General features: G+C 34.4%; 1 protein-coding gene across 1 annotated transcript in view; it reads right to left on the reverse strand.

The window, feature by feature from the left end:
* LOC118192763 (uncharacterized) overlaps positions 1-24259 on the reverse strand; it is a 475278-nt gene that overhangs the window by 298834 nt on the left and 152185 nt on the right. Inside the window, exon 3 of the mRNA XM_085826561.1 lies at positions 5341-5445. Within this exon, the coding sequence (XP_085682687.1) occupies positions 5341-5445 (105 nt within the window). The remainder of the gene's footprint in view (positions 1-5340; positions 5446-24259) is intronic.

Below are 24259 nucleotides of genomic sequence, written 5' to 3' on the forward strand. Positions count from 1 at the left end.
TACAAAACAATGGCAGCTGGATGCAGCAACGACGCGGGTTGCGTTTTCTTTTAAGTCTTTCACTGCATTAAAAACTTACACAAAATCCCTCTCTTCCGTTTTGTTAAACGTCTTGTCGGAAATACCTTGGAATGAGGTAGTTTACGACATCCCTTGTGTCCGAAAACCGCACCAGGGGATTTCCGCAACACTTTTCCTCAAAGTTCTAACTGACACTTAGTCTCTGGACAAAACAGAAAGTTCTTCTCACTAAGCAATGTGTATCAAACGTGTGCATATTTTCACAGTACAAACAATAAAAATCGTAATATGCTTCAATTGTTTGTTAAACCTAAGATATGTGCAAAAAAAATTTAAACAATCTCTTCATATTTCGTTGTCATCCACAAACAGTGTGTGTTCAATATTTGAACTCAACAGCTTATCAGAAAGTAGGTAAAAAATCCACGCCAACATTTTACTCACACTGGAAACATCACGGGTGAACTAAATAAAAGCATTTAAGAACAATATCTGATTCAGAAATTGCTTTGTTAGATTCAGTTTCATTTTAGGATTTTCCAAAGTATAAGTTTAAATACTGAATATATAATATATGCAAGATCTAAAGTATGAAAGAAAACTACGAATTTTAATTTAGCAATAGTACTTTTAATTTCTTATTTATCTTGGCTATCTCCCTTTTATGTTGTAAATTGTTTATAATAATCTTTCTACTCGCTTCTTTCGAAATTAATTCTTTTCACGTTTATTATGCAATCATGCTGCAATGCGAATGGTTCTCATCCAATCAGATAAAAGTAGCTTTTAATCCGATAACTATAAATACCGCTGTTACTATTGCGCAACTGTTTTTCCCTGCTTCGCCTGTTGCCTAGTCACTCATAGTTTGCTGCTTCAGTTTGTCCTTTGACTAAAAATATGTAAGCTTTACAAAATTGTGGGGTGCATAGCTCACTCATAAGGATAATGTATGCTTGAGAAGAATAAATATAATTAAATTGTGTTTTGTTATCGTTTGCAACGGCCATCTTAAGCGTCTACGCATCTGTTTTTTTTTTTTTTTTTTTTTCTTTCTTTTTCTTTTTTTAAAATCCTTAGGTCAGCTATATAATTATTACATGTATACGCAGTTTAATAGAAAAATACGCAAATGTAACATGCAGAATTAAGGAGAGAGCGACAGGGAATAAATTGATATAACTTTTGAATAAAATACTATAAATTTTAACCCTTTCCTGGGGCTGGGACATATATGTCCCACGCGTTCCCGATATTTAAATAAAGCTCAAAGAAATTTAGTCTAGTATGGAGATTTAAAATTTACGACTTCAGTTGGCAGATCGTGTCGATTTGTTTTTCTTCTTTGCTGGTTGAATGGTTGACTAACGACTACAATATATAAAATATTAATCTATAATAGTCTACGGAAAAAGGCTTTAAGGGCCGTCAGATATCAGTACCTCTTTTTCAGGAACAAAAATGTTGGCCTTATCGGTTTCGAGGGCGATTATTCAGATCCTCCTTCTTCAGAAGCAAAGCGTTTTTTCTCCTGAAAAAGAGGGACATGTGTGTAATAGTCCTCGAAACAAACAGAGTTTTATTCAAAATTTACGCTAATCTAGTGTTGCTTTCTGGTCTAATTTAAACTTTATTCCTGATACTTATATATATATATATTGAGCTCCAGAAAGCTTGTAAATCCAAACTTTTCTTTACAGGTCGCAGACATTAGTCACTTTAATTTCTGTTATAGTAACTTGAAATAAAGTTTCTTAAGTGCAAGGAACGAAATCATAGCTGCAAGGGGCGTGCGTGATGTATCGCTTCTGAATGTAATAGCGCCTGTATAACGGTGCACGCACAGAGCTTCCTAAAGCAAGTAGCTACTGGATCCGTGCAGCTTAAACAAAATTAGATAAAAAATCCAGTGCTTCAATTTAAGACTATCACAGTTTTAAGACTTTCACAGTTTTGATCACATGCCAGGTTTTAGTAAAAATATGAGAAATTAAAATTTTTATGCGACCCTTGTAGGGAGAAAGAAAGGGAAAAAGCGAAAGAGACAACTGATTTTCATAGCTGAATTAATGAAAAAAGAACACCAAACTTCATACACTTGGCAGTATATGGAGATTATACAAATTGTATGTACGCAGCAGCACATGAATGTAGAAAATATAAATGCCCAGCTGCAAATTTCTTAAGTAGCTTTTATGTGAACGAAATATAAACATAAGCAAAAGATTCAGTTTTAAATCTAATTTTTTGTGAAAATTACTTTTCACATGCCCAATGAAATCTCTGTCTTCAAGGTATCTTTTCATAGTGAAAAATGACTTTAATACAAAGAGTGCAAATCTGATAGTTTTTTTTAAAATCCATTATGTATATTATAAATTTTTTTTAATATTTTGAATCTAGTATCAGCCATAAAAATATTTGGGATAACAGATTATTTAGTACAATTTTTCCATGGAATTTCCATTCTCCGTAAAATTGTTTTTAACTCTGGATCGTAAATGATAATTAAGAGACTTAATCACAGTTTCCGAATACGAGCGCTACGACGCGCCTTCATAACGATGTCCGTGATAAAGGCAATGACGTTATTATGCAAATCGGCGGTTTACTGAAAGAAACAAGAAACTTCAAGGATGCCTCAGTATAAAGGTGCCGATTCGGTTTCTTATTTGGAAAAAGTAACTTTCAGAAAGGTGCGGGCATCTTCATATTAGGGCACTGCTATGCAAGTAGAATTTTTAACTTGCTTTATTAATCAGAGTAGAAAAGATTAAAATTCTACTTACATAGCCGGAACCTTTTTTAAAAGTTACTTTTTCCAGAGTGGATACTGATCTTATTAAAAGTGCGGACATCTTTATGCCGGAGTACCTTTCAGAAGGTTAAACAAAGCAAAAAAATAGAAGAAATCTCTAAAAGAGAGACGGTAAGCTAAAAAAAGTTGGAGAACTTAGATACTGGTAGCTGATTAGCAGAGAAAGTTTTTGTCTGCAACATTGTGTACGACAGATAATATTTGTGCATCTTTCGCTTATTAAATGAACCTACAGAAAAGTTATTCTAAACAGTTAAAGTCCTTATAAAGTAAAGAGTGGTTTAGTCCATACAAAGAGCAGTTTAATAAATGGAATTTTCTTGGCAGGAAGTCCGCATAAAAATTAATTTTTATTTATATTTTAAGAAAAGGTGCCACTTGAATAAAATGTCGTGGGCTGATCTTCTTTTGTATCACTTCTTAAAACGCAATAATGGGTATATGACTAACCATTCGACAAATGTTTATTTGCGAACTCTTTCTGGAACTGCTTGCATTTACTTATTATTTTACAAATGCTAGTCAACTGACCACTAGTTCATTAAACTTCCGGTTGTCCAATAAGTTTGGGCAATACAACTGAAATGAATTAGAGCAGAACACTCATCCAAATGATTAGGCGTCACTGGTTGGCTATAAGAGCATAAAACGAAAACAGGAAAACATGACGGTTCATATCGCTATACGCTTAAAGTAATCACTGCCCATCCAAATTTGAAACTTTTCCAAGATGTTTGCTATGACTGTAAGTGAAACGTTTGTTTACAAGTTAAATTTGTGATCATCTTTATAGAGTGCAAGCTAATTCTCTTAATAGCTCCTTTCGTGACGAGAAAAATCAGCTTTTCTTTAAGATCAGTTCCATATAACATGTTTATAGTTCCATATAACTGTTTAGAATAACTTTTCTGTAGGTTCATTTAATAAGCGAAAGATGCACAAATATTATCTGTCGTACACAATGTTGCAGACAAAAACTTTCTCTGCTAATCAGCTACCAGTATCTAAGTTCTCCAACTTTTTTTAGCTTACCGTTCTTAAGTAGCCTTTTCGTTCTTAAGGTCAACATACACAGAAAGTTAAGCCAACCTTTCATGCAGGAAGTGAACAAGTACTTGCCTAAATTTCACCCAGCCAAAAAGCTAGCGATGATAAAAAGATCAGTTAATCTGAAATTATGTAATTAAACACTTTAATACCGTTTAATCCATGGTATCCAATTTTTGATGTTATCCCAGAGAAAAGGCAGGAAGAATTATGTTTTGAAAAAAAAAAAAAAAAATACATTTTCGATATACATAATGTGGACAGCTAACCTGATTCCGGACTGTTCTCGATTAGCAGAGAAAGTTTTTGTCTGCAACATTGTGTACGACAGATAATATTTGTGCATCTTTCGCTTATTAAATGAACCTACAGAAAAGTTATTCTAAACAGTTAAAGTCCTTATAAAGTAAAGAGTGGTTTAGTCCATACAAAGAGCAGTTTAATAAATGGAATTTTCTTGGCAGGAAGTCCGCATAAAAATTAATTTTTATTTATATTTTAAGAAAAGGTGCCACTTGAATAAAATGTCGTGGGCTGATCTTCTTTTGTATCACTTCTTAAAACGCAATAATGGGTATATGACTAACCATTCGACAAATGTTTATTTGCGAACTCTTTCTGGAACTGCTTGCATTTACTTATTATTTTACAAATGCTAGTCAACTGACCACTAGTTCATTAAACTTCCGGTTGTCCAATAAGTTTGGGCAATACAACTGAAATGAATTAGAGCAGAACACTCATCCAAATGATTAGGCGTCACTGGTTGGCTATAAGAGCATAAAACGAAAACAGGAAAACATGACGGTTCATATCGCTATACGCTTAAAGTAATCACTGCCCATCCAAATTTGAAACTTTTCCAAGATGTTTGCTATGACTGTAAGTGAAACGTTTGTTTACAAGTTAAATTTGTGATCATCTTTATAGAGTGCAAGCTAATTCTCTTAATAGCTCCTTTCGTGACGAGAAAAATCAGCTTTTCTTTAAGATCAGTTCCATATAACATGTTTATAGTTCCATATAACTGTTTAGAATAACTTTTCTGTAGGTTCATTTAATAAGCGAAAGATGCACAAATATTATCTGTCGTACACAATGTTGCAGACAAAAACTTTCTCTGCTAATCAGCTACCAGTATCTAAGTTCTCCAACTTTTTTTAGCTTACCGTTCTTAAGTAGCCTTTTCGTTCTTAAGGTCAACATACACAGAAAGTTAAGCCAACCTTTCATGCAGGAAGTGAACAAGTACTTGCCTAAATTTCACCCAGCCAAAAAGCTAGCGATGATAAAAAGATCAGTTAATCTGAAATTATGTAATTAAACACTTTAATACCGTTTAATCCATGGTATCCAATTTTTGATGTTATCCCAGAGAAAAGGCAGGAAGAATTATGTTTTGAAAAAAAAAAAAAAAAAATACATTTTCGATATACATAATGTGGACAGCTAACCTGATTCCGGACTGTTCTCGATTTCCATGGCAACCGCATTAGACGTCATTGTCCCCAAAGGATGACCACATGGGGTGGACTCCAACTCGGAACTGTTCACTCGCCCTACGAATGCATAGAAAAAGAGACTCAATTAGAAAGAGAGAAATTTCTATCCAGATTTCATACACTCCCTGTTTACACCTAAGTGCCCCCTCGAATCGCATCCCCGTTCTCAGCTGGCAACGGAACCCCCACAGCGAAGTTTCTTGGCGTGGGCGATGGAGAGCATTTCATCGCACTTTGCCGAGAATTCAGGTCCCTATATTTCTTATTTTGTCGCTCATTTGGCGATTTGTGAATCCGCAAGAGAAATAATAAATGCTTAATTAATAGTCAGTGTAGTAACTTTGATCGAGGCATGAATTTTTGCAATTATATTTGCTGCGAATATTAGATTTTTTCCGCGGATGTAAATAAATTTACCAATTTCGAGGTTTTAGTTCTTATTTCTTTGTAATTTTTAGTATGCTTGTTTAATTATTTTGGATAACTTGGTTTTATCCTCTTTTCTGTTAGAATTTCGGCATAAATAATTGCAAATAATTCTATTCCCTGATCCAAAGACCGAATTTTGAATTACCCTAAGTTTTTCTGGACTTTTAGGACATATTAAAAAGACATTTTTCGAAATTATATGAAGTCGTTTTCCATTGGCTGTCAGTGCGGTGAAATAATTTCGTTAGTGAATTATCCCTTTTTATAAACGTTCTACACAATGAAGAAAATCTTTGTGGATGTGCCGTTTAATTAAAAAAAACTGTTCAATTAAATGGTAATCTTAATTTAAAATAACAGTGTTGAAAATGCTCATAAAATCTCTGTGGGTGTACCGTATAATTTATTAAAAACTGTTCAATTAAATGGTAATCTTGATTTAAAATAACAGCGTTGAAAATGCTTATAAAATCTCTGTGGGTGTACCGTATAATTTATTAAAAACTGTTCAATTAAATGGTAATCTTGATTTAAAATAACAGTGTTGAAAATGCTTATAAAATCTCTGTGGGTGTACCGTATAATTTATTAAAAACTGTTAAATTAAATGTTAATCTTAATTTAAAATAACAGTGTTGAAAATGCTTATAAAATCTCTGTGGGTGTACCGTATAATTTATTAAAAACTGTTCAATTAAATGGTAATCTTGATTTAAAATAACAGCGTTGAAAATGCTTCCAGAGTTTGATTGATTTACAAATATAAATTTTAATTAAAATGCATATTACAGTTTTTAATTAGTTATATATTAAATATTTGTGTTATTGTTTCGTTTCACATACGTACCCTTTCACCCGAAATTGTTAGCATGAATCTCAATCCGCGAAATTATTATGAGTTTCCATTACTTACTTGAGACTGATTAGCGTTCGAATTACTGCCATTATGAATAATGCTTTATCAAGAAAGGTATGAAGAGTATCAAGAAGGTATATGAAACCTTCCCGAAATACTTTTATTCTTCTGTACAAATATTGTCAAATTGCTCTTCCCATCATTTTTCTTTTTTTATTATTAAAAATTACTGTTCTATGTTTGTTTTTAAATTAGCTATAAAGGGGAGGAATATAAATAGGGAAAAGTAACAGCCCTGAGCCATTCAGAAATAGATGGGGGTGGAGCTAAAGCAGTAAGTAAATAAGCCTAGTTTCGGTCGTCCTCATTAACGTCACTACTAAAGCAGTGTTAAAATATTTATGTCGTCATATCGATTTCGCATCGTCATTTCAATTCCAGTTGCTGAATGAGACAATTATGTTGAAATGATGACTCTTAATTACGATGACGTTACAGCAAGTATTTTGACAGATCTGTGTCGGTAATGAAGTTAATGACGACGTTAGAAACCATGTCCACGCATTCCTGGTTAAGGTCTGTTTATTTCTATCTGTTCTTGCTGTCGAATATAAAAGAGCTGTTACTTTTATCTACTAATATACACAATATTACTCAAATGTCTTAGTGCATTTCGGAAAACTGACCTGTTTCTCATTCGAAATGCATTTGGATCTTTCATTTCAAATAAATGCAAAACGAGAAGTAAGTTTAATAAATTATTAGCTTAATACATGAATTTGCTTTCATTGTTACTTTGAAAAATAATAATACATGCATAAAATTTAAAAGAAAGCTTATAATCTTAAATTAGTGATTCTATCTTAATACCTGAAAATTATTATGAGATACATTGTTGTTACTTATGCTCACTTGTCTGACAGCAACATCAGCCCAAGCCAACGAAAGAAGCGCTCAAGATACACCTATCGTTGGCAACAGCTTGGAGCACTTTATAGGTTACAGTGCAATTTTGCTCAGTTCAGCGCTCAATTTTGATGAAGAACCCGTCGGGGGGGGGGACGGGTCGAAAGGTCTCTCCTCCCTCTTACCACGAACCTCTCGAGAGGACTTTATGTTCGCCATATATTTAGAGTGCCACCATGCCACAAAGGCACTATACATTTACAATGTGGTCTGATGTCTGCTAGGCATTCAAATTGACCCTATTTCCGAACTATACATTTACAAACATCCATGCCTTCTCCGGGATCCGAACCCGAGCATTCCGATATCGCAGTAGGCTTCCCTTGCAACTATACCGTCTGGGCGGCGGGAATAACCTATTCAAAATTTATACCTTTTTAAAAAAATAGATACCTTTACTGCGCTGCTATGTAAACGTATTTTTATAATTTTAAAGGTAAATAAATACGCCGCACGAAGTAAACTGGACGGTGTCGACTTTACATAGGATACCTGTTTCAAATGCTAACAAATTTAAGGCTCATAAAAATATTGCAGTCTGAAAACTTTAGATAGGAAAAAATTATCATTAAAGTGCAAAAAATACTTTTTTAATGAAAAGTACAAAAATCATTAGATTAAAAAAATTAAAATCTGATCTTAGGATGCATAAAAATTGAAAGAGTTTTAGAAGCTAAAGAGTTGCAATGGATCTAATGGCTTAGAAATTAGACCGTCAGAAATTAAAGACAAACAACATAAAATCTTATATTTAAAATAACTTATTCTAAACGACAAAGCCAAATGGTAAGGAAAGAAATGTATTCTATGATATTATTAAAGTAAATAAACGTCTCGTACACATGTATTATAAAGGAAAAGAACTTAATTATGTAAAACATAGCTGTGAGCTTATTTTATCGGGTCGCTTGTGCACGTTGCTGAAGACACATATTTCCCTCAAATGGCAATACATTCTATTTTGCTAGGCCGTAAAATCCGCGGTTTCTTTCGAGGTGTTGGGGGGGGGGGCGGAATGTACAAATATTTAGATTTAGAAATATCATTTATTATATCATTTATAATAATGCTACAAATATTCATGAGAATTATAAACTGGATTATGAATAAAAGGTATTTTAAATTGTATCAGTTAAATATCTTATTCGAGATTAAAACAAAGTTTTAAATTATTAAGAAGCGCACTTGCTGCTTTTAAACAGCAGTTTATTTAACAGTTACAGATTTATCACATATAAAATATAAATTACGTTCGGGAAAATAGCAGAGTTTTTATGCTTTGCCGAACGGCAACAACCTGAGAAATGCCTATTTGCGAGACCGCTTGGAAAGATTTATACTTGTGGTAATGGCAACGCATACCAAATAACGTGGATGATAAGGGAAAAATAGCATAAGATAAGGACTCAGGGCAAATTAAAGGTCCGAAAATTTTGGAAAGATTCAGTTAAACACATTTTGAATGGCAAAAGTGCAGCATGATTATCTAAAATATGAATTCTGACATTAGACTAAAAATTTCGCGGCAAAATTTACAGAAATTCGCCAAGCTAACTAAGTTCGACTACTGTTTGGCCGGCATTTTCCTATTCGGCAACCTTAATATGTGTCCTTTAGAAACGAAAACTGAAGGGAAAATAAAGAAGAGAGAAACTAAATGAAAACACACTGTCCCAGCGGGGGTCTGTCCCAGTGGGTGGCGACCGCGAGCTACCGCTGCTGACGTCACATCCAACGGTAGCAGTCGATGACATAACATCATTATCTGAGCGAAGAAATATTCCAGAGTGGGTTTCTGAAGTGAGCGTACAAAAATATTTGCTGGGTATGATAGGGGTCGCTGTGAGTGTTTGCATTTAGACTGGTTTTGCAGCAACTCATCCCGCTTGTCCAATTTGAAGGGGTCTCCAGTATGGTAATACGAAAACAAGGCGTGGGCTTTAGATAAATGTCCGGTTAAGGTTAGAATCCGCACAGGCAAATCAGCGACCGAAGTTTAAATAAAGGATTTTTCTTTCTGAATAAACTTTCCTCATTATTTCTGTTTCGTTAAATAACATACCTTGTTTCATTTACTTCGCTTGGAATACATTGTTTCCAAAGAAAAGCTTCCTTTTAGAGGCTCCCGCTGCTCAGTTTTCTAGTTTTTAATAAGGGCTGGATGAACGGAACTATTTCATTTAAATTTTAATCTTTTATTTCAGGTGCATTTATGTCTTTGACTAAGGACTGTGTTTCAGTCATCACTTCCTCACATTAATATTTGTGTCACTGTAAAAATGATTTTACTTTCCTCTCCCACAGCCCACTTCCCACAAAAGTAACAGCCCACATTAACATGCAAAATATTCTTGATGATCCAATCTTTTGCTATCCATATCATACAAATGCAGTAGGTGGCGCTTAATGTGATCACATCTGTCCATGATTATTTCAATAACATTAAACAATGAAAAAAAAAATATTATTCAAAATATTGATGGAATTTAACTAATTGAATAGAAACATGCAAATAATTATTTTCACATCATTTTAATTAGAAAAAAAGTCATTAGATGTTGATTGTTTGCAACTGTTACGCTAAAGTTTCTTTATGAAGTGTTCCTATTCATAACATTCCTGGGAGTTATTTGACCGAGGTTTTTTACCCCAAATCTTAATACTTGAACAGCATGTCGCATCTCAGCATTTATAGGAAATTCACCAATTTCTCATCATCGTCTTCAGAAAGTTTGTCACGTGATATGCTGCGATTTGTTTCAAAAAGCGATTAGCAGATATCTTCGTTTGTTAATAATGTTGCGTCTTGAGGTTTTACATCGATTTGCACCAAAACTTTAAACTCCTCATAATTCATGCTAGTTGGAAATATTGTTTTTAGTTCCTATCTTTCATCATTTATTCAAAAATTGCTTAAAATAGCTGTCTTTTCAGAAAGACAGTTCCAAGACATGTTCAGCAAATGTAGAGCATCAAGATCGTTAGTTTTCCTTGTTGATTCATTTGCACATATGTTCGTATCATCCGTGTCATAAAAGACGCTACCATTCATTTCACGGCGATAATGCGAGTATGTTTTTTCATCCTTCTATTAGTTACTTGATCAAATGGCTGAATTACGTTTGTGTAATTTGTTGGAAAATATACAACTTCAATATGTTTAAGGGCGAGATTTTATGTCATGCGCTGTGCATCTGTCAAAAAGTAGAAAACTATCATTCTTCACTTCGTTAACACATTTCAAAAGAAATTCATTAAAATTCCCGCAAAGCTGGGTTAGGGTTGCCAGAAAGTGGCAAGAGAAGGTAGTGTTGCCAGATTTGAAGCAAAATCACCCATTTGGCGGTATTTGGTGACAAAATTGACGATATGCATAGACGGAGCGAAAACATTCTAGAACGAATTCTTACCGTTTTTCCCGAGAATGTTCTTGAAGCCCGATCAAAAGCTATACATACCTTGCCTGTACGCGGAGTAGGACAGTACCTTGAGTCCAGTAGCAGAGTTTTGAGTTCAGAGATTAGCTTGAGAGCGATCGACCGAGTCGGGAGCTGTACTTTAGTGCTTTGCCGTGAAGCTGTCTTCACCGTTGTAGCCCTAAGACTGTGTTGCTAATTGTTTCAGCGTGTTTATCGCAGTTTCTCGAGAACTGCAAACTTGTCTTTCGAACTTTCCTGTGTAATACTGACGAATAATTTGTGTTTTGATTCTTCATTAAGTGTTATTGTTAATTACTCCAAATTCACGAACGCGTACAACGCAACAATACTTTTGATCCACCGTTAAAGTATTTAGCCTTTAAAACATCAAGGATGTTCTTTTTTTTTTTTTTTTTTTTTTTTTTTTTTTTTTTTTTTACTGCACGTGATAGAAAATGCAGGATTTTTTGATATTTTACCTCATTTTGAACTTTTGTTCTTAAACAAATATGCATGACGAGATAATGCATGATAATACAGCCGTGTTTCATCGGCATTACAAATGTTTTCAAGTCAATATTTCATAGAAAATTTAGGACTTTAAATTGATAAATACTTTCCTGCTGCAGGTAAATCAGCATATTTGTGTTTACCCTGAATGCGCTTTTAAACAAGGCTTTATGGTTTCTTCCAATTGCTAAACCGGCGTTCTCCTTGGTATAAAATCATGTTTTCTCGTAAATTATGGCTAATTCTTCAGCTTTCTTCTGCATCAATGGATCGTTGACTGCCACATCTTTTTCACGAACATCTGCAAACCAAATCTTCGGTGCTTTTTCAATACTGTGATCTTTTCCTCTGCGCATCCGTTCTATGTTTTAATTTCGATTTTGCTTCAATTTCCAAATATATCATCAAGATTCTTTAACATTTTTCATAAAATGAGCTGGGAAATATTTAGCTTAAGAGCAGCATTCAGTTGACTCATTTTTGAGAATTGGTCACAGCGGTTTAAAGTCAATAGTATTCCTTAGATTTACCCCTACTAGTATAGTCAACAGAATTTTTAAAAAATGAGCGTTTCCTAAATCAGAACATTCATAAAAATGTAATGCTAAAAAAAGCGAAGATGCGATTTGAGGCGAAAAAAGAAAAAAAGCAGTGTTTTCCAGAAACCTTTCCAGTCATTTTTCTAAAATTTGGAAAACGGATTCCTTTGCACATGGTTGCCTTAAGTCAAAATCAAGATGCTTGGCGAACTTCATTATCATTTGGTAATTTTTGTATTTTATTTCACCCATGGAGGTAGGAAATTATTCTTACCTCCATGATTTTTGACACTTTTTTTGGGGATTTTATCTTTTATTTGGCGAGTTTTCTTATTCTAAAGATTTATTCTGCAATATTTTGATAACAATTACCGACTTAATGATCACAATAAGCAATTCATTTTCCATGTTCTCTTATGAAATTGGGCGAAGCTTCAGCAATACGATAACAATATCCAAATAATAACATTAACCGCGATCACATTAAGCGTCGCCTACTGTATGTACTATGAAGCTGTAATTTTCTTTCTCGCAGTTGTCAGAAGAATTAGAAAAATTATTTCTTGAGAGAAATAAACAAACTTTTAATTATAAGGGTAGAAGATATAGAATAGAAGTTACAGCAAGATCACTTATCCAGCATCCTGAATGTTTTGTATGTTAGTGTCTAAAAATCGGCGCCGGCGAGGGAAAAGCCTGCACATCTTCAGAGGTCTGTGAATGGTCGAGCAGGCTCGGCTCCAGTGGCGTAGCAAGCGTAACTGGCGCCCGGGGCAAAATAACTTTTTGGCGCCCCCCCACAAAAAAAACTTTCAGTAATATATTCGTAATAAGAAAATAATGCAAATAATAATAAAATGCTGAATCTGCCATAAAATACTCAAAAATATATAAAGATTAGTCACTACCTAACTGCACTAGCCTTGGATTCGGAAATGCATCTGTGTCGGCGGAAAAATCTGACCTACGATGATCTAGAATTAGTTAAAAAGGTGTTATTTATTTTACATATTTATATAAGTGTTTTTAAAAAGTACAGTTTTTAAACAATTAAAAGTTTAATATACATTATAGATAAACAGATATGTGGCAACTTACCTACTACAACTCAACTCTGCCAGTCTGATAACCCATAGCAACTAAAAACAAAAATAATATTTGTTCCATTCAATTGTTATAATTGTTTAACGATCTGTCTCAAAAAATTGTACTACCATAATTGGTGACACGCATTTATTAGGAATGGCAACCTTCAATGTTGCACAAGTATGGAGTTTATATGTCTAAATTCTGAGCAGCAGTAAGTTAGTAAGTCCAGTGTGATGAGATGCAAGTAAGACATTCACCTGTCATTTCAAGCTTTTTGCCGCATTCCGGTGAGTCAACATATTTCTGTCATAATTTCAGCGGATATATGTATCGTCTGCTGCATTTGAGCCTCCAATTTCTCTGATTTCGAGTACCAAGAAACTGTGTCACTATATACATATTTATTATTTTTCTATACGTATTATTATTGTGCATATTTGATTGAGCTAAAGTGGTTGACAACGATGCTGCTTCGCAATTGGCGAGAGTGGCAGTTAAGCTACCGCCTTTTTCTCGCCGAGACCCATCGTTATGGTTCATTCAATTGGATGCGCAGTTGAGTCACATTACTGCCGACGAAACTCAATTTTATACAGTGATAGCCGCGTTAGAATCAGAGGTACTGCAATCAGCTCATGAAATAATTTTGAATCCACCGACGACGAACAAATACAAAAAAATTAATTTCTGTTTATGAAGAATCCGAGACAGTTAAAATCGAACAGATGTTGCATGATTTACGGTTGGGTGATATGAGGCCTTCTCACTTGCTGTCTAAAATGTCAGATTTAGTCGCCGGTAACCTAATGGATAACATTCTTAAAACATTATGGATGAATAGACTCCCATCTAACATGCAAACTATTTTAGCGGCCAGTAGCGAGCCACTTAAAAATCTTCCCGAAATCGCTGATAAAATTCACGAGATGGCCATTCCAGCGCAAATACACGCAGTGCAGGCTCCTGGTCTAGGTATTGTGGTGTTACAAGCTTATATTGATGATCTGTCCAAACAGGTTGCTCAATTAGTAGTCATCCAAGCTGAACCTTTTCAGCGCAACAGCTCCGCATCACGTGGTCGAAATACACGCTGTAGCCAACTGAGGAAACGTTATCAAAGCCCTCCTCCAAGTCATAATAGTCATAATACAGGGAAGACCCAATCCTCCTAGTCCCATGACCATATAATTATGAAAGGTCGACCCCCTCAAGACCAAAAAAGGAAAGAAGAGAGAAAAAGAAGCTAATTATCTAAAAATAATCGGAGGTTAATTAACGAACTAAAAATAAGGAAGAGACATACAAACAACGAAGCACAACACCAACATTCAAAATTGAATAACTCCACGAGCAAACAGAGTTCCTGAAACTCTCAAGAAATATTCATTCACATGAATTTTCGGAACAGGCACAGGCGGTCCAAAGCCATCGAGGAATTCCCAATTTAAATAACCTGCAGAAGGTCAAACCGAATTCCCTACAGTATTACTTTAATAGCATATTATTTGTAAAATCATAATTCTATTTAAACTATTAATTTATTTAAAAAATTTACTTTAATAGTCCTACTACTATCTGAATTCAAATGTATTAATTATCCTTAATAATCATAGAAAAGAAGCTCCAGGACTGCCAATAACCGAAACTGGAAAAATTTAAGATTGCCATGTATCATATTAAAACCCTAGTAATTACTCCATTAAGAACAGAATATAAGAAAAAATTTTAAAACTTTAAAATTTCAGAACATTTTAAAATCAAAAACTACAATTAAAAAATATAAAAATTCCATAAAATTTAAAATTTAAAAATCAAAATCCTAAAACTCAAAACCACTAATTTCGATAATTTAAATCTGGTAATCCATCAGGATTCTCAGCATTTGCAAAGCCATATCTATGTAACAATCAACTGCATCTCTTCGAAATACCGCATGTACAAAACATCCACAATGCATTAAATAAAACACTACACAGAAAAATTTCAAAATTTTCGTAGTAAACCTATAAATACTCATAACTGAAAATATAATACATATAATCAAAAGATAAATATACACAATACTAAACAAATATTCCAAATTCAATATTAGAATTGATCAAATCCATTGCACATTTAGAATATGTTTTTACGATTTTCAAGTTCCATGACTTATCTCCCAAACATTTCTTTCTCAAATTTTCCAGTAAGGAACAATGATTCAAGAAGTGATCTGCGTTACCAACTTGATAGCAATGACCACACAAGTCTGAATTTTGTAAATTAAATCTCGAAAGGTACGTGGGAAATCTTCCATGCCCAGTTAAAAACTGGTTTAAATCAATATTACTAATTGGTCGCATACCATTTTGAATTTTAATAGACTTCAAAAGACCCACGCACCTCTCTGATTCATTCCATCTAGTAGTATTCCAAATATCATTATAAAAATTGTTCATGTTTCTAATTGCATAACTTCTCAAACCAGAAATTTCTGTTTATATTCACAATCATCATTAGTGGTCGGCCTCTTTAGCCAGCACGTCGGCCCTTTCAGTTCCAACAAAGCCAACATGTGATTTTATCCAGTGTAAATGAATGCACATATTCTGCATCAAAAATTTCAATAGACATTTAATATCAAATATTAATAAATTAGTAGGACGGGCCGAGGTCAAAGATTGAAGCAAAGACATACAATCAGTATATATATGAATAGAATTAACACAAGTCAAAATTTCCTTAACCCACTGAAGGGCTTTAAGTAAAGCACAGCATTCCGATTGAAATACAGAATTATAATTATTAAGCTTATATTTTTTATTTTCAATTTCAGTTCCATAATGATAAATCACAAATGCTGCACCCAATTTATCATCTTGCCTGGACCCGTCAGCATAAATATCCAATTCTCCGACTATTGGGAGTTTACAATCAAATTCAAAAACACATAAACCAGAAGGATGTACCAAAATATTATTAATTCTTTCAAACATATGCCTTGTAATCAAAATATCTTTATACAATTTAAAATCAAGTCTACCAGTTCTAAACAAAAATTTTTCAAAATATAATTTATATAAAATTGAAAGAGGCGGCGTGCCGGCTAGAACGCAGAGCACCTCAGTTGAGACAGTACGGAAACATCTTGTAATCATTAAGCACCAGCTCCTCTGTATGGCATCGAGTTTGTTCCTCAACCTGACCAATCCCCGGCACTGGATCCCCAGGCACCAATTCCATAGAAAACTCTAGGGATAATTACATTATTCAAAATATCTTTAAGAATGCATGATTTGTTACAAAGTGTCTCACTAGAAAAAGGATCTCCTGTAAAACATTAACATATCATCTGAGAGCCGATGAATTGTTTTAAAATGATCTGCGAAGGTCAACTTGCAATCAATCTTGACTCCCAAATATTTAATAACATCAACAAACTTTATTCTTTTTCCTTGATATCTAAATTGTGGAGCTCTCACTTTGATCCCAGCCCGAGGGAAAATGATTGCAAAAGTTTTTCTAAGTTGAATTCAAGACCCTCGCCGATTCTCCAGTTTTCCAGTTTTAACATAACATTCTCAAATGATTTCTCGAGTTTTTCCAATGATGCACCATACATCAGAACAGCAAGATCATCTGCATATGCAATAAAGTTAACATCACTGGGGAATTCCAAAATAAGAAATTTGTTTAATATGATATTCCAGAGCAGGGGAGCACTGAAGGAGCCCTGCGGACAACCAATAAAAATCTCTAGTTCTATCTCTGCAGTCTCATCCTTAAAAGCATTAAACAAGATTTTGCGATTGTTAAAATAACTCCTATAACATTGAATCAAATTCCTTGGCAATTTAAGGTTAATCATGGTTTGTAAAATAGAGTTCCAGCACACTGAATCGAATGCAGACGAAATATCCAAGGACAGCAGCACTACGTGATGCGAACTCTTATTGCTTTTAATAAAGTCAATAGTATCATATAATGCATCATATGTAGAACAGCCAGTTGTGAAACCATACTGTCGCCGACTGAGTATCATTCTACTATTCAAGTAAAACTTCAATCTCTCAACCAAGATTCTTTCATACACTTTTCCAAAAACACTCAAAAGTACAATTGGTCTATATCTGTCATTCTGCTTTGGAATTAAAACAACTCGACCGATTTTCCAATTTCTTGGAAACACATAAAATTTAAAACAGTAATTAAAAAGCAATATAAAAATATCCAGATATGTAAAAATTAGAATCTGAACAAATATAGGATTAAAACAGTCCGGGCCCGGAGCGCTTCGACGCCTTATTTGTTCAACTGCACTTCTGATCTCTGCCTCTGTAATTACAGCGTCATCCAATGGCAATCAGAAAGTCTATCCTCATCTAATGAAATATCCTAAGGTGCTCCCAATTTGAGTGATTGCGAAAGCTTCTGTCTATTGAGTTCAATCAAACTGTCAGCGTGCTGTGGATTATACAGAGCAACAGCACGTCTCACTTTTTCAGAGGCAATTCGATAAAAACCATCATAATAATAAAGATTATTAAGAAAAAATTTCTTCTTAGTTTCAAATTTTGTCTTCCAAATTAGACGTTTATAAGTTGCCAATTTTTTTTTATATGCAATTTTCCTTTCATTACGTATATATTGTCCGTTAAATTCAAAATTTGCGAACTTTTCCTCAAAGCACGTATCCGGCGTCGCATACAAGTAAGTTGTGGAGTCCACCACGAAATCTGCCTACTTCCCTTTTGTTTTGTTCGTAACTTCTTTTTAACATCGATAGACAGATCCTCAAAAATTTTTCAATACAATTTTCAATTGTATCAGAGTCCTCACACTTCAATAAACTAATTTAAATTTCTGCATTATCGGAGCAATTTTATAACAATACCTTGTAATCCGGTGGACATCTCTTGTTAAAACAATCTTAGGAGCACAATGAATATTTTCATCATAATTCAACTGCAAATAACGATGATCACTAAGACTCTCATCCATCAGAACTTGCAGAGCTCCAGAATTGATAGACAAACCTGGTGAGGTCATAACAAGATCAGTCTATACCTCACCGATGGTAGATTTGAAAGTTGCAGGAAAACTCAAATCATTTAGTAAAATTATATTATTAGAGACGATAAAGTCAAATACCAATCGCCTTCTTGCATCAATATCTCCTGCGCCCCAGCTTGGATGTTTAGAGTTAAAATCACCGGTAACAATGAATTTATTATAATTTTTCATGACCGGGTATTTGTTTTTACCACCACAAATTTCGAAACAAGGCAAACAAATGCCTCCCACCGTGTCGTTATAACGACCAGGGAAACGAGAAGGGCCGTTGCTTGAAGTTGTGAACGACAGCGGCTGGAATTTTGCACGCCTTTTTCTCATCGAAAAGAATTCGGGCTTAAGTTTCTTGTCGTTCTTGTTTTTTGATGTTTCTGTCGTTCCACCACATTTTCACGAACAAAAGCGCCTTACCAAGTTACAACTTTATGTAGCAAATGGAACTCCTATTCAAACTTTTGGTGAACGCCTCATATCTGTTGATTTAGGATTGCACCACAACTTCCAATGGCCATTCACTATTGCTACTGTTTCAAGTTCTATTATTGGCGCAGAATTTTTTCAAAAATTTTCTTTGCTTGCCGATCTTAAAAATCGCCGTTTGATAGATTCCACAACCAACTTAACTTATCCGGGAGTAATTCGCAATAGTCAAGATTTGAGCATTAAACTGATTTCGAGTAACTCCCCCATGGCATCAACTTCTCAGAGAATTCCCTACAAACACGCGCCCAGTTATGGGTATTTCCGAACCCAAGCAGGATGTATTACATTATATTGAAACTACCGGACCTCCGATTGCCGCTAAACGAAGACGCTTAACTCTGGACAAGCTTAAAGCCGCCAAAGAGGAACTTCAATACATGATGGAACAGGGAATTTGCCGTCCTTCAAAAAGTTCTAGGGTCAGTCCGCTCCATCTAGTTCGGAAACGAAATGGTAACTGGCGCCCGTGTGGCAATTATCGCCGGTTAAATGCAGCTACAATTCCTGATCGTTACCCAATTCCTCACATTCAAGGCTGTATGCAAGTTTTCGAGTGAAAAGCTATTTTTACAGCCATTAATCTTGAGCAGGTGTATCACAAAGTGCCCGTTAAGCCAGCTGATATTCCAAAAACTGCGGTTATTACGCCTTTTGGACTATTTGAGTTGCCGGTCATGACTTCGGCTTATGCAATGCTGCTCAAACATTCCAACGCTTCATGAAGCAGGTGCTAAATGGCCTCGACTTATGGTGTACCTTAAAATGGTGTACCTTATTTTGATGACGTCTTAATCGCCTCCTCTTCAGAGCAAGAACACCTTTCACGTTTGAGAACAGTTTTTGAACGTTTTCAAAGGTACGGTGTCAGTCTTAATCCTTCCAAATGCGTTTTTGGCCAATCAAGAGTATCCTTTCTTGGTCATGAAATTTCCTCTGATGAGATTCGACCCCTTCCAGATAGAGTCACCGCTATCCGCGATATGCCTGAACCATCTACAGTGAAGGACTTACGACTTAAGAAGATTTCTTGCTATGCTCAATTTTTATCGACGTTTCTTACCTCATGCAGCAACCATACAAGCACCTCTAAATTCCTTTTTGGTTGGAATCAAGAAAAACGATAAACGTGTTATAACCTGGACCGCAGAATCTCGCGAAGCGTTAAAAAAATGCAAAAATGATTTAATTTCGGCAACAAATTTGCAGTATCCTTCCGCATCCAAACCATTATCACTCTATGTTTATAAGGAGAGGGACTCCCGCTTTCCTAGCATGCTTTCGTGGTGTAGTGGTTCTACACGCTGGGCCGGTACTCCAGAGGTCCGCGGTTTGATTCCCGGCGAAGGCGATTGCTATTTTTTCAATCTCTCTTGCTTCCAAATAACCTAATGTCTCTACAGTGGCGCCCAAAATAAAAGGGGTGTTGAATGAGGATTCTCCACACCCAGGATTTGGCGATTGCGGCCCCTAAAAACCCCAGTCGCCCTTTAAAAAGGGGAGTTTATAAGGTATTTCTCCCGCTTTCCTAGCGTGCCTTCATGGTGTAATGGTTCTGCACGCTGGGCCAGTACTCCAGAGGTCCGCGTTTCGATTCCCGGCGAAGGCGTTGCATATTTTTCATCTCTTCTGCTTCCAAAAAATAACCTAATATCTCTACACGTTGACGCATCAACGACAGGTATAGGAGCACTTTTAAAACCAAAAGGTCAAGAATTATGGAAACCACTTTCATATTTTTCTAAAAACCTCTCACTAGCACAAACCAGATACAGCACTTACGATCGCGAATTATTAGGAATTTATGAAGCTGTCAAATATTATCGGCATATGCTATAGGGACGCGTTTTCATGATCTTCACAGATCACAAATCCTTAATCTATACTTTTCAGCAGCGTTCGGATAAAGCTTCTCCTCGTCAAATGAGACACCTAGACTTCATAGGGCAATTTTCAACAGATATCCGTTATATTGCGGGTTTGCAGAATATTGTAGCAGACATCTTGTCTCGTATTGAAGAACTAGCCGTTCCTTCGCCAATAAACTTTGCTGCCCTTGCGGATGAACAACACCGGGATTCAGAACTACAAACCCTCTTGAAAAGCAAATCTTCCACCAATCTCAACTTGCAGCCTATGCAGCTGTCACCTGGAAAATCACTTTATTGTGATGTTCAGGATTCAAGATTTCGACCTTATGTTACCTCCGTGTTTCGCCATGCCATTTTTAGTCAGTTACATCGTCTGTCACATCCTGGCATTAAGGCTTCAAGGAAACTGATATAGCAAAGTTTCGTATGGAATAGCATGCAAAAAGACATAGCCAACTGGACACCATCATGCTTGGAGTGCCAAAGATCTCAAATTGTCAGACACACCACCAGCCAACTTAAAAATTTTAATTTGTCCTCATCTCGCTTCAATCACGTGCACCTCGACTTGGTCGGGCTCTTATATTTATTAATAATAATATAATACATGAATAAAATTAATTATTATGTATACATTTTTCTTACCTTGAAAATTTAGAAGCAAATTTATCATTTACTTCATCAAAGTAGATCCTTTCAAATTTTTCTCTTTCCACACTTAAAAATGCTAGATGACTTAGGGGATCTTGTCCCACCGTTGATTGTAAATATGTGAAAATTTATTTTAATTTGCTGAACGAACGTTCATAGTAAGTAGTATTTAAAGTGCGACTCTTAGGTTTGGAAAAACATATTCCCTATAGATCTGCAGTGGAGTTTTAGGTTCTGTTTCTTTTCTACTACGGAGTAACGTCATGCAGTCACATTCACTGCTCAAAACAATTAGGGTGTATTGTGGGTTCGGTATGAAATAACCATATAATCGATTACATTTTTGAACAAAAGAAAATAGAAGAGATTATAAAGGAAAATTATAACGTTTACAAAGTTGGGAATATGCAAATTTAGTCTGTGACGTCGAAAACTATGCGTTTTAGATAAGGAGTAAGGAACTAATGCTTTTTGTAATAGAAGATTAAAAACAATTCACATGCGTTGAATGCTTCGTAGCAGTGAATATACGACATCTCAGCAAGATGACTTAGTTGAATCAGTAGCCAGGAAGGCCATCAGACGTTTACAGGAGAGTCAAACGCAATCCATTGTAGCGGAAGCGTTACGAATCTCAAAAAATGCCATTTCCAGATTATGGAATCGGAATTTGGAAACTGGATATATTTGAGATATTCGGGACAAGGTCGTGTTATCGTTTTAAAATAAAAAGCGAGAGATATACGTGCATTTCGTTTAAATATATATCTCTACTTTGGAGAAATAAAGAGGTCAGAAAGAACGTTTTGGTTGATGTACTGCAAGCATTTTATTACACAAATCAAGAAAATAAATAATTAATTATATTACAATAGTTATTAATTTTAAATATATTTTCCAGAAATCGATCAAAATAAAAACTGAAATTTTCCGGAAAATCTTGTTTGGAGACCATTTGGCGCCCCTGTACGAGCGGCGCCCGGGGCATCATGCACCCCCTTGCCCCCCTCTCGCTACGCCACTGCTCGGCTCAGATGTTAAAGGGCACGCTGCAATATTTGTGGTCCTAAACCAAAGAACGTCTGTTCCGCATATGCCACACACGTATACATATTTGCCTAAACGATAGTCGACGTTTGAGTTTTCCTGCATTAAATTCGTATGCTGTATACTACTCAGTGTGTGTATATGTATATGCATCTTTATACAGCTTGGGGACTCAGTTTTTTAAAACAAATTACAGTAAATCTATAAAATTATAATTGGCAGCATTTATTACTGTTACCATCTGTAAACTAACGTATGACGGTATAAAAATTTTAATGGTGAAACTGAACAAATGAATATGGTAAAAACGAAAAACAAATTTAATGTTTTATGTTTGGTCGTTATAATTGTAATTAATTCTTAATGCAATTCTTTTATATTAAACTTATTGTTCAGCTCTTTTGGAAGAAATCGCAATACTAATTATTTTCTGTGATTCTTCAATCGAACAAAAGTTTTGGTCCTTTGAAGTTTGTTAGAGCTTGATTATACATTATCACATCCTGCTCTAATGTAAATGCAGTACGTAATTATTTTTGAAGTAATCAAACAGTGCTTGCAAATTAATCATAAAATATACCTGAATGCTTAAGTTTTTGCTTTAATTGTAAAAAAAAAATTAAATTTTAGCATTAGTTTTACCATAAAATGTATAAAAAATAAAAACATTTGCAGCATACTATTGTAAAATTTGTTAATTAGAAGTCTAACTACTATAGTATACGTTCATGGTTATATCTTAAAATACATATAAACCCCGACAAGTTATTCAAATCCAGATTTTGCTAATAATACATCACTGAAGTTTTTAATTTGAAGCTTTGCTAGTAAATCATCACTAAAGCTGTTGAGGTACAGACATTATTGAAATTTTTAATTTAGAAGTACTGTTAACATTTACAAAACTATTGTTTTTCCAATTAAAGAAAGTAATTAGTGTGTGATTTCCGCAGACCAAATGGGGTACATTCCCCAGATTTCCATTTTCAAGGGGCCTTCAGACTCCTTTGAAAGTTAGTTAATAATTATTCAAACTAGTAATTATGGAATAATTAGGCCATTTCATATTAACTAAATTGTTTTGGAGTAGACATTTTCAATCATTTTTCTTTGTTATTAAAAAGGAAAAAAATTAAGAATATTGTGAATTTTAATTTTTAAGAGAGATCATAGAATAGAATGAGCTAATAAATTATAGTGAGTATTTTTACCCAAACCAACATGTATAAAATAAACTATTGTACAGGGAACTGAAAAATTTAACTTTATTAAATTTTCTTTTAAAATTGATTTTTAATACTAGCATATTCATTCCAATGAAACATTATTTGCCTGAGAAATGTAGAATTAACAAAGCTGTAATTTTTTTTTCATTTAAAATGATAAATTATTAAATTATGATTTATAATGAACGAGGTAACATGATTGTTTTAAGCAGTTCTAAAATTAATACCAAACAAAAATTTATTCAGAAAAAAAAATTTGTTCTTCTATATTTGAAAGAAACAATATTTTTTTCTACGTTTTATTTATATACATAGTTATTGGATTGAAAACATTTTAATTTTGTTAAATTGGTCAAATGTCAATAATTTATAGTGAAATCAGTAAGCTTTCTTTAAGTTTTTCCTTTGATTTCATTTCCCATCTCCCCCACCCCCCCAAAAAAAAACAGTTTAAGACATGTAAGTAACACATACAAAATTGGGGCGATGAAAATAAAACAAACAAAAATCTTAAATGTACTTTTTTTGCCCTCGAAAATAATTTTGAAAGAAAATTTTTGAATTATAAAGTTATTTCACAGAATATTTTATATGAATTATATTTTGCATCTTTGGCATCTACTATGACGTAAAAAATTAGAGAGAAATGGCATCAGTAACAGAATTTTTCAGCAGAGCTTCTACAAATAAAAAAAGAGCACTACAAATAAAAAGCAGATTTATGTCTGCTATTATC

The sequence above is a fragment of the Stegodyphus dumicola genome, chromosome 1 (assembly GCF_044657685.1).
Source record: "Stegodyphus dumicola isolate Sdum_Otavi_A_Nest chromosome 1, ASM4465768v1".
NCBI lineage: Eukaryota > Metazoa > Arthropoda > Arachnida > Araneae > Eresidae > Stegodyphus > Stegodyphus dumicola.